The sequence below is a fragment of the Propithecus coquereli genome, unplaced genomic scaffold (genome assembly GCF_000956105.1).
Source record: "Propithecus coquereli isolate 6110/MARCELLA unplaced genomic scaffold, Pcoq_1.0 Scaffold73, whole genome shotgun sequence".
Taxonomy (NCBI): domain Eukaryota; kingdom Metazoa; phylum Chordata; class Mammalia; order Primates; family Indriidae; genus Propithecus; species Propithecus coquereli.
The window spans coordinates 262723-274055 of record NW_012153396.1 but is presented as its reverse complement, the minus strand read 5'-3'; the positions used below and the strand labels follow the sequence as shown (position 1 = coordinate 274055).

The window sequence follows — 11333 nt, the reverse complement described above, 5'->3', positions numbered from 1 at the left end:
ACTAATTCAAGACAGGCCGAAGGGAGAGTAAGAAAGCACTTTAGCTGAGGGTATTTACAGATGTGGTGTCTAATCCTTGAGGATTCTTGGAAAATGGGAAAGGTGCCAAAAGACAGAAGAGAAATGTCCAGGCCTGCAAAAGAGAAAGGCAAACCCCAGGAATTCCAGACAGTGAACTTGCCCCTGAGCCCTCGTGAGATTCTGCAGCCGCCTGTTAAGTGGATGTGTTTGTGCATCTAGGAGAGAATCTCAGGGCCCCAGCGACAGAGTGGCCCTGGTCATGGTGATGCTAAATGGCTGCTCTGGAGGCCTCAGCCAGTGGCTCCCAGAGCCTCCTGCGGGTATAGAGCAGTCACCACCCTCCCAAGCCTGGAGGTTGCGTTGTTGGAGCAGAGTCTGGCAGAAGCGTCTCTCTCCTGTTTATTAGGAGTCCCACCCCAGCATGTCCCAGACACTGCATTCTTTAATGAGAAGCGAGACACACAGGGGAGGAGAGGGACCTTTGAAACCCTGTTCTGGCTCCACCCCCCCCCCAGCGCCCTCATCTGTAAAATGGGGAGTCCTATGTCCAGCACAGCGCTGGACAGCACAGCTCCTGCCCGGCGCACAGGAGCCCCAGTGAATTATCAGTTTTTGGTCTTTGCTCGCTGGTGTCCTGGAGGTGGCATCCTCCTCCCCTGACGGCCCAGCGCAAACTCAGCGCAAACTCGCAGACTCGGCTGGGAGGAGCCTGGCCCAAGGCTAAGAACTAGCTGCTGGGCCGTGGCTCCTCCCCTGCCTGGGAGGGCACAAAATGCTGATTGCAAGCAAATTCCTGGCCTAGCACGGCCGGCCTGGGGCAGAAATGGCTGCCAGTGGCCGAGGTCTCAGCAGGGCCGTGGAAGCCTGTCCCCGTCCTGCTTGGAGACAAGCTCACTGGGAAGCCAGGGGCAACCTGAAGCCCGAGTATGACGCAGTGGTGATAGGAGCAGGTAAAGCGGGCTGAGCCAGGGCCGAGGGGCGGGAAGGCAGCCCGATCAGAGCCTGGAGGGGCCCTTCCCTAAGCCCCGCCGCTCTGTCTACTCTTGGCGAGAGCAGGGGCTATGAGGGGAAGCCCTGCATCCGGCAGGCAGGTGCCTGGAGTTCTGGAGCTGGCTCTGCTGTTGACTTGCTGCGTGGTCTGGGGCAAATGTTTGCCCTCTCTGGGCTTGGGTCTTCCCTTCTAGAATGACAAAAGAGTACTAGGTGACCTCAGGGGTTTCCCCTCATCTCCTGCAAATGTATCTAGTTTCCACCATGTTCTCTGAAAGCCTGTGGTGTGTAAGGGAGGAAAGAAAGAGCCAGGAGACAGCAGACGGAGAAATCCAGCCACCCCACCTGCCCTGAGTTCTGGTCGACACCCCTCACCACTGAGGTTACCCACCCCCAGAGGAAACTGGCCTCTTTTCATAAAGGGTAGGTAGGAAAAAATAGAACTGAGTCCCAGAGGTACCACTGCCTGTCCCAGAGTCCCCACTGCCTGTCTGCAGAGGATGACGGCCCCCCACTACCTTGCACCTCTGGGACGCTTAGGGGGTCTGTGCAGTGATCCTGCGACACTTTGCTGACCCCCAGGCTCAGAGTGCCAAAGTCTACTGGGTGACCTGGAGAGGCAGTGGGCCCAGGACCAGGTCGCCTGTCCTCCCAGCCTGTCATTCACACTCACAAAGGGTCCCAGACGCATCATTGCAGCGGGGTGTCTAGAGACAGTGACAGACTTGACGGTGACAGGTGACACTCATCATCCAACTTCAAAGTTGCATCCCTGTTTTGGCATTTCTTCATTTTCGTATGTATTCAGGGCATTCTTGCGCTGCTGTGTGTTTAACAGTCGCCTTCCCAGGGACAAATGTCTGATGTGTGTGCATACACATGTGTGCACACACACATATACACGTTTATTATAAATACTGAAATAAAAGATGTATAGCACACAATTTTACAAATAAAACATACGATACTCTTCATTTACATTCTGTGCAGCCAAGTGGTTCTTACCAAATGCTTTGATTTTTGCCAAACTCAGTAGCCAACCTATGGTTGCAACTGACGAATGAGGGTAGTTCCAAAAGGAATGGCATTTGATATTTTCATTTACTTTAAAGAGTAGAACTTAAGTAAAACAACAAAGATTTATGTTCCAACTTCACTCCTTTAATGACAGGAATCACTTTGCTCAATCAGATAATATTTTTCTAATACTAGAAGAATATGTCCTCTATTTTTTGTGCTATTTATTCGCAATGTAACAGCTAAAGACACAAGTTTAATCTGCATTATTAGCATTTTCTATCACTTTCTTAAGCCTAACAATCAACAAAACAATGAATTAAGCCCTGAGGTGTAATGTTTGCTGATTACTGAGGTGTAAATACTCCCACCATAGCGTTTCTTCTTACCAACACGAGGTCACTGTGTTCTGGGGGAGATACAGTAGCACGTCATAGTATAGCATGTCTTCATGTTATGGCATGTCCTCATGGTATGTCATGTCCTCATGGTATGGCATGTCCTCGTCGTATGGCATGTCCTCGTCGTATGGCATGTCCTCATGGTATGTCATGTCCTCATGGTATGGCATGTCCTCGTCGTATGGCATGTCCTCGTCGTATGGCATGTCCTCATGGTATGGCATGTCCTCGTCGTATGGCATGTCCGCCATCCAGATACGCACATAGAGAAAATGACCACAAGAGCGTAAGTCATAGTCAAATGTAGTAAAATAATTAGTAAGTGTTGAGTTTCGAGTATTTTTTACCCTTGTTTTTAATTAATTTATTCAATTATAAGTTCATATAATTTAATTTATAACCGTGGCTATTTGACAACCTGCTCACAAATTTGCTGGGCTATAGGAGCCCTCTCCAGCACCCCCGGACTGGGCTCAGGAAATGAAAGTGCCCCAGGCCTCTTAGCCTCGGAGAAGCCCCCCTACCTCCTTCTGCCCTTAGTCACAGCTCACACCTCTCCTAGCGGGGAAGGTTGACTCTAGGTCACCAGCTGCCTCGGTGACTTGCCCACAGGTGTGAGTGTCAGTGTGTGAGCTTTTCCTTGACACGGTTTCTTTAACTGCTAAACATAACATTGCCTGGTTTAAAGGCATAGTGGGCCTGAGTGAGGGACGAGTGGCACGGTCCCAGATAAGGGTTGTCTCTGAGTCCGGTACTGGCTGCCCCCTTGCAGATGACTCTGATTTAGTCGTTGGACTAAATGTTCATAAGAACGACAGAGGAGCTTGTTAAAATGCAGAGTCCTGGCCTCATACCTGGTGGTGGAAAGTCCGCACACAGAGCCAACCAACCAACACTGCGAGCGAATCCCACGTGGGCGGCTGATAGCCCACACCTGCTGCCGAGGACGCTGGAGGCAGCGTAAGGACTAGCTGAGCCTGCAGCTTCAGACCCCTTCAAGGGGTCTTGGGCCTCACCAGAAACCACAGGAGGGCTCAGCCAGGACTTGGGGTGGGGGTCCTGGGCTGTTTGATCCTCACCCTTTGTCATTCGAGGTCTGTTTGTGCATTCGTGGGCTTACCTGCCATGATTAAACTGGACCCAGCTGCTTGGAAGACTATTAGTTTTCCCAGATTGGTAACTGGTACCAATTAAACGACAAATAGCGGCCGGGTGTGGTGGCTCATGCCTGTAATCCTGGCACTCTGGGAGGCGAGGCGGGAGGATCACTTGTGCCCAGGAGTTTGAGGTTGCGGTGAGCTAGGCTGATGCCACAGCACTTTAACCCTGGCGAAAGAGCGAGACTCTGCCCCCGCCCCCCCGCAAAAAAAGACAAACAGCTGCCATTTGCTGCAGGTCTGCTGGGGGTCAGGTGCTTTACTGTCCCTGCCACACCCCAGGTCCCTGGCACCCCCTCTGTTTTACATATGACGAAGTGTAAAGCTCATGGCAGCTAAATGACTCAAGGGCCGTGCCCTGGAGGGTGGCAGGAGCCGGGCTGAGCCCAGGACTGGCTGCCTTTCGTGTGTTGCATGTGTCTGGGAAAAGGGCCCTTCACACTGCAGGTTCAACACGCCCAGGAGTCCCAGCCACATTATCATTTAAACTTCCTTATGAACATTTTCAAAAGTACATGAAAATGGAGAGTACGTCAAGCAGCACTTTTTAAGATGAAATGAAACCGGACAGACTATCACATGCTTCTCACATGGTAAGAGTTAACAGTATTCATGAAACTTTATATGTGCGTGAGTGCCAGGTCACGGTGTGAAACGCACTTCTTCCTGTAGATTGCGGTCAAAGAGGTTTGGAAAACTTGGTTTTAGAGAGTCCTTTAATGGTTGAGAAGTTGGCTTAGTGACCTCCCAAGTCCTGGGAGTCTCCATGTGGGAAATTTAAACCAAAATCGACTCACCGTGAAGAATCCATCATGCGGGCCGTTGCTGCTGCCCTGTTTGTGGATATTTGTCAAGTTAACAGTGAGCATTTGATCTGAGGCAACACTGGGTTCGGGGCAGTGCTCACCTCTGACCATGTCGTCTGCTGGCATTTTCAAAGACAGAGTGACCGTCTGTCCCCAAGGAGAAAACTGGGCCAGACCAGGCCTCCCCCCCGCTTGCTGATACCACTGGGGCCTGTTCTCTGCGTGCCAGGGAGTGTCCACCAGCAGCCAGGAGGGGAAAGGTGACGGCGGGCTCGGCCCAAAGGCCTGTGTGCCCAGCGTGTGGCTCTGAAGCCACCTGCACCAGAGTTTCCTGGGAGCTTGTGAGAAATCAGGCCCCAGCTCCCACCCCTCCCTGCTGAACAGACTCCTGGGGAGGGGTCCAGGAGTCGACATTACACGGCTTCCCAGGGGATTCTGAGCTTAGCAAGCTGGGGGCGCACTTGCCACCTATGGGCTTGGTGCTGAACATGGGATCCCAAAGCCAAATTCAGGGCTCCCGGCCCAGGGGCCCCCCGGAAGCTCACCTAGTTACTGTAGCACCCACTGAGGCTGTACATGTGTAGTTGCTTCATTTTAAACTGTTCATATTTTATTTTTGGAACACCGGGGATTGACAAAAACAAGTCCACGTGAATAAAGCCTTCTTGGGCACTGCCGTGTCCATTGTGAACCACACTTGGGCAAAACAAGCCACTTTTGGCAGCAGCTCCCCACGTGACCAGCACTCCCTAGTGGCCATTTATTCCACGTGAGCCAGGACCTGTGGTACCAGCGTGCCAGATGCTGCCAAGCAAACTGCGACCCTCCCTCAGACACAGCTGCCTGCTCCTCCCCGAGTGACACAAGCCCTGGTGGTGCTGTCATCCGATGACCGTAGCTTGCTGCTTGCCCCTCACCCCAGCAGACGCCCACCAAGTCAGGGGGATAGGGCTCTTCCAGCAGGGCAAGAACCAGGGTTTCTGACGCCTACAGCCCAGGTGTTTCACGGGGTTGAGCTAGGTGCTCCGAAACTGAGTGTAGGTGGGCGGGAGTGGGGAGGGAGGGTGGCCACACTGCTCCCGGACAGTGTCTGTCCACTGACCAGTGACGCTGTCCTCCCCTCTTCCCCGTCTCGTTGCAGGACACAACGGGCTGGTGGCTGTGAGTACCTCCTCTTCGTCGTCCCCTCTCCCTGGTCCCTGGGTGTGTGGCTCTTGGCAGCCATGGGAGGAGTTCGAAGAAGCAGGTGGGATGAAGGCCACGGGGAGAAGGAAAAGGTGCTGGCGGGCCGAGTGTGCGTCTGCAGTCAGCTGAGCAAGACATCGCAGGCTCCTTTTCTCTCCTTTCCTCAACGTGGAAAATGGCTCCCCACGGCCTGTGGGAGCGTCAGGAGTGACGGAAAGGCAGGGGAGCATGTGACTGGCATAGCTGGCAGCAGGCGGGAGCCCAGGGAGTCGTCTGACTGCAGGTCCTGGGCCCTTGTGCGCAGAGCCCTGCGCCCCAGCCCCGCCCAGGCCACGTGCCCACCTGGAGTGCACAGCTGCCATGTGTCCAAAGGGCCCTGGAGACGGTGAGGAGCCCAGGCTGGCAGAGGGCCAGGGCCCCGTCCCCAGCACAGCTGGCTTCCAGATCCCGAGCTGGGCCGGGCCAGAGTCACCCTCTGGCTGTGCTTCTGAGTCCCTGTCCCTCTAGAAGGTCACAGAGGGTTTCAAGGCCACAAACAGGGAGCACCTTCCTGAAGCAATGGCAGCTCTGGAATATCAATAGAGAGGGGCTTACGTTAAACCTTAATACTGTGCCCAACGTGTCAGTTTTCCTTTGACGTTTCACAGGGGACCTTTGTACCTCAGCTGATCAGTAATTTTGAGCATCGATTTTCTATTACTATAAACTTGGGTTCATCTCCCAGTTCTGCCAGTTTCCACCTGCAGAGGCCGAAGGGAGCCACGTAGCCCGTTGGAGCCACAGTCAAATGAGGGCGAGAGCCCCGCCCTCGCAGGGCTGCGGTGACAGCCAATTCGCTGCGAGGATCTGGCACATTCGGCCTCACACAAATGGTGGCTCCCACCAGCGCAAGTCCCCAGCCCGAGGAAGGCTAGTGTCAGTGCCCTTCCACCAAAAACGCCAGGAACGCACCCGCACCCGCGGTTCACCAAGCTGGCTCTCCCTCCTGTCGCAGGATGGGAGCGGGGCCTCGGTGGGAAGTGTTAGAGGGAGCCTGGTATGGGATTTGAGCTTTGGTTGGCGATGTGAGGAAAGGTCTAGAAAATAGAGGCTTGCTGTAGAGTAAATACTGTAGGAAGTGGGGACAGCCCTATGACTGGGCATCGCAATACGTCTGAGCTGTAGAGAGGGGAGAGGGTGACTGAAGGAGCACCCGTCACCAAGAAGGGTGGCACAGAGGCCGTGCTTCTGCCTGTGCTCAGACAAAACTGAGCTGGCTCTGTCCTATTTTATCACAGTCTCAGGGTAGCCTTGTTTGAGGTTGCCGATGTGCGGAAGAGTTTATGTCTAATAGAGTAACATGGCACCTCCGCGTGCCCGGCTGGCTTCCGCGGGTGCCAGGGGCTGCCCGCTTTCCCAGTGAGATATGTGAGGTGTGTAGATCCTGCGTCCAGACTGTCTGGTCCAGACATCTCCGCCCATCACCTCTGTGAGCCTGAGGCTCGCTCTTAACCTCACCGAGCCTCGGTTTTCTCATCTGTGAAATGGAGAGAATCGCGGTGCCCACCTCTAGGCTGTGGGGCAGATTAAATGAGGTGATGCACTCACGGTGTCTGGCACATTACAGTTGCCAAGTGAACCTTTAAAAAGTCAGACTTTTGAACTACGCCATCCCTGTTGTCCCACTGGTTCTAGTAGTGGTGGAAACGCCAGCGTTTTAGATCTGTGGACTCATGCCCAGCTTGATTCAACGAATGTTTGTTGATTTTTCGCTACATGATAGAGAAGAATTAATAGGCACCCTCGCATCATTTTTTCCCCAAAGTAAAGTTCTGCTATAGACAGCCTCATTTATTGAGCATGTCCTATTGTGCCAGGGGCCATCTTAAGTCCCATTTAGGGACCAGCTCCAATTAATCTTTGCAGAAGCCTTATAAATGCCGGGAGCATTTTCATCGGCCCCATTTTTGCACATGAGGAGACTGAGGCAGGTGGGTCAGGTGCTGAGGCCACAGCGGAAGGACAGAATGAGGAGCTGGCCCTGAGCAGTCTGGTTCAGCGTGCACAAGTTCAACTTCTCGGCGTGGCCTCTTGCCGTGCCTGTAGGAGAAATGAGGCTGGCTTTCTGCCTGCAGGAGAGGGACGTCCCAGGGCAGGGTGGCAGGATGCAAAGTGAGTTCCTAGAGGGGTCAGGCCTCCAAGGAGGGAAGGTCACCTTCAGCTGGGAAGTGGAGGGGCAGGAGCAGGTACGCGGGACCTTAGAAGACAGCCGGAGAAGACAGGAACAGGAGGAAACAAAGGGAACGGCATTCCCAGACGCGGGGACATCATGAGCTGGGGTGGCGCGCTGGCCTGCAGTGAGGAGCCTTGGTCTCCAGGCCAGTCCTAAGGGAGCCCAGACGTGCCCGAGGGATAAAGGGAGGGCCCTGTGTCCCCCCCCAGGCAGCGTACCTGCAGAGACTGGGGGTGAGCACGGCGGTCTTCGAGAGGCGCCATGTGATCGGGGGCGCAGCTGTCACTGAGGAGATCGTCCCAGGTGAGCCCCAGCGTGGTGTGGGGGGGCAGAGGGGGGTGACCTCTGGTGATGGCCTTCGTCCCATTCGGTTTCAGGGTTTAAGTTCTCCCGAGCGTCCTACCTCCTAAGCCTGCTGAGGCCGCAGATCTACACGGACCTGGAGCTGAAGGTAGAGTCCCCCGTGGCCCCAGGGTCGTGGGCGGCAGTTCTGTCTTCCCTCTGGGGTGGAGGCTCCATTGTGTGCTGGAGGTGATTCCTGCACCCAGGCCTGTCTTCTGCCCGAGGGTTTGTCTGTCCCCCCGTGGTCTCCCTGCTGCGGTCCCACAGATGGGTTTTATTTAGTCCACCCTGTGTCTTAAAAATGGGGAAATTTCACACAAAAATCGGACCTCTTAAAGGGTGAGCTTTGCCAGCCTCAGGCCCACGTGGGCCCACCCTGCCTGAGTTTGTGCAGCTGCCGAGGGACGTAAGCGCTGTTTCCGCCCTCGTGAACTTCGGAGCTTGCTTCCCTTCTTAGTGGCTTGAGCAGGACGCTGGACCAGAGACTGTCGCCTCTTCCGGCTCCTGGGCTGTGTGGTGGGATCCAGGGAACAACATCTGGCCTTGTTCACCTCTCTCAGTCCACCGAGCTCTGTCCGCAGGCTCGCCCACCCCGCCCCCTTCGGCACCCTTCCCCCCTCATGCCTCCTTTATTAACATAAACTCCGTCACCACTTTCCTGAAGCTGGCTTGGCTCCTGCCTGCTTGATGCCTCTGCCACCGGCCACTGAGGAGGTGGCTCTTGGCGCCATCTGCACAAGCAGCTGCCGCACACGATAGCACCGACTTTGTTCTAAATCCAAAGTTTGCAATGAACAAGATGTTCTGCCACTGTTCACAGCTCTTTGGCTGCTCTAATGGCTCATGTAAAGGAGTTCTTTTCGCTCTTGAGCAGGAGGGAACACCCTGGTACCAGGTCTGGATGAAATCTAGCCAAGGCCTGGGATGGGTTGCTGGTCTTCAGTCTGATCTAGGGAAACAGCAGGCCCTGCTAGTGGTAAGACCTGAACCGAGGTTGCCGATAAAACAAGAGAAGGCAGAGAAACTAGCCAAAACCAGCTGGAACCCAGAGGGCCACGAAAAGTGGCCTCAGGTTACCCTGACCGCTCATTATACCCTGCCTGTAACGTGTTAGCTTCTGAAAAGAAACTCCCACCAGTGCGATGGCAGTTCACAAATGCCACGGCAAGTCACAGAAGTTACCTTATATGGTATAAAAGGGGGAGGGACTGTCGGTTCCTGGAACTCCCCACTCCTTTCCCAGAAGTCTTGTGAATAATCCTTCCTCTGCTTAACATAAAATGAACTAGAATGTATAAAATAGAACTCCAGAAACTCAAGAAGTGCTACTCTCTGTTCCTCTGAGAAATAGCCGCTGCCCTGTCTATGGGACAGCCTCATTTTTTTCTTTTCTTACTTCAGTAAATTTGCTTTTGCCTTACCCTGTCGGCTCACTCTTGAATTCTTTCCTGTGTGAAGCCAAGAACCCACTTGGCCTTCCGGCCAGACCCCAGTTTTGGGGTCCACTTTCCTGTATCAAGTCCATGCCAGACTACAGCAGAAGGCAATTTGCAAACGCACCAGTTATTCAGATATTGGGGAGTGAGGGTGGGGTTGACCTTTCTTTTGACAAACCTAACTTAGGAAGACCAAGAATCACAGAATAGACTATCTCTAGATAATTCTCTTTATTAAAAAGAAAAGTTACTCATCTGAAAATGATATTTGCCATCGTGTTCCTTTAACTAGAAGCTCCCAAGTGAGCTGACTACATGATCTAGCCTTCGACTTGGGCCACATTAATGGGAGTATGGTGCCCAGATCAAGGAAGAAGCAGTCCTGCTGTGAGAGACACAGGACTAACCCCCACTGGGGGATGGAGCACCTTGTTTTAACAGGACATTGACAACCTGGAGGGCAACTAAGCTCTTTCCAAGAATATTGTTTCCAAAACAATAATGAAAAGCATTTATTTTACCAGCGTCACATCTTCGGCAATGAGCTTCAATCCTCTGTCTTGATTGAGCTTCACCTGTGAGATGAGAACCCGTTTCATGATCAGGGAACTGAGATTCGCGGGGTTAGGTCCCACAGCTAGAAAATGACAAAGAATTTGAGCCGAGATCTGACTACTCTTTGCTCTAGAGCCTGATGTGCTTCCTCGAGACTCTTGGTAGTGACACTGCTCAGACTCCCAAGCCCCCATCCCTTTGCAGTTTGCCGGGGACGTGGTCACAGGCGTCTGGAACCCAGCTGGCTGGTTCTGAGTCCCCGCGTCTCCCTCATCTGTGAGATGGGGTGGTGATGGCAACCATGAGATTGACAGTCACCAGCACAGGGCCTGGTGTGCGGTAAGGGCTCTGCCATCGTCAGCTGTCATTCTCACTCCCACTGGGCTGTTGAGGAAAACCAAGGCTCCCAGCCCAAGCCCCTCCCAGGGTTTGGAATCACTGCCAAAGGGTGCTCAATGCCGTGGCGAGACTGCTCCTCCAGAATGTCTCTGGTTTGGGGCAACTCCAGCTATAATTGTTGGAAAAGCCTCTCTTTTTTTTTTGGTTTCCTTGTGCTTTCCTAAAACTTCTACTCACAGATATCATTTCTGTCCTCTGGGGCCATACTTTGTCTGCAACGCAGCATTTATATATTCAGTCAGCAGAATAACTTATTGCCCGCACTGCTGTAGGCACAACAGACAATGCCCCTGACCTCAGAGAGCTTACATTCTACTTTGGCAAGACAAGCAAAAATTAAATATGTAATTAGCCATGTGGTGACAAGTGCTTTGGAGAAAAATAACGCAGGGCGAGGGGGCAGGCAGTGCTGGGATGGTGAGGGGAGGCCTGGCTGCTGCGGCAGCGTCTGAGCAGAGACCTCAAAGCAGGCCGGGGGTCTGGAGACAGAAGGCTCTAGACGGCGGGACAGTAGCCTATTTGTGGAGGCAGCACAGCCCCTTTCGTTTTATCTGTGCCTCCTTCGAAGAAGTAGATGTGCTCTTGGAAAGTTCTGTGCACTAACCAAATATTTGTAAATCGAATCATATTTTAAGTGCATCGTGGGAACTTCCATTTAAAGTGACCCTGGAGTAAATGAGTCTGAAAAGTAAATAAAATTTTCTGATGTGAATAATTTATCTCCTTTGTAAGTATGGATTTTCACATAACCATTGCTTTATTGTGTCTTTCTAAAGTTTAATTATTTATTTCTGAAATGGGGTAGTTACAGA

General features: G+C 53.0%; 1 protein-coding gene across 1 annotated transcript in view; it reads left to right on the top strand.

Moving 5' to 3' along the window:
• Positions 1–805: 805 nt before the first annotated feature.
• Positions 806–11333, top strand: part of PYROXD2 (pyridine nucleotide-disulphide oxidoreductase domain 2) — a 27178-nt gene continuing 16650 nt past the window's right edge. The window contains exons 1-4 of the mRNA XM_012661778.1: positions 806–971; positions 5534–5553; positions 7999–8092; positions 8167–8240. Coding sequence (XP_012517232.1) covers positions 845–971; positions 5534–5553; positions 7999–8092; positions 8167–8240 — 315 coding nt within the window. The 5' untranslated portion in view covers positions 806–844. The remainder of the gene's footprint in view (positions 972–5533; positions 5554–7998; positions 8093–8166; positions 8241–11333) is intronic.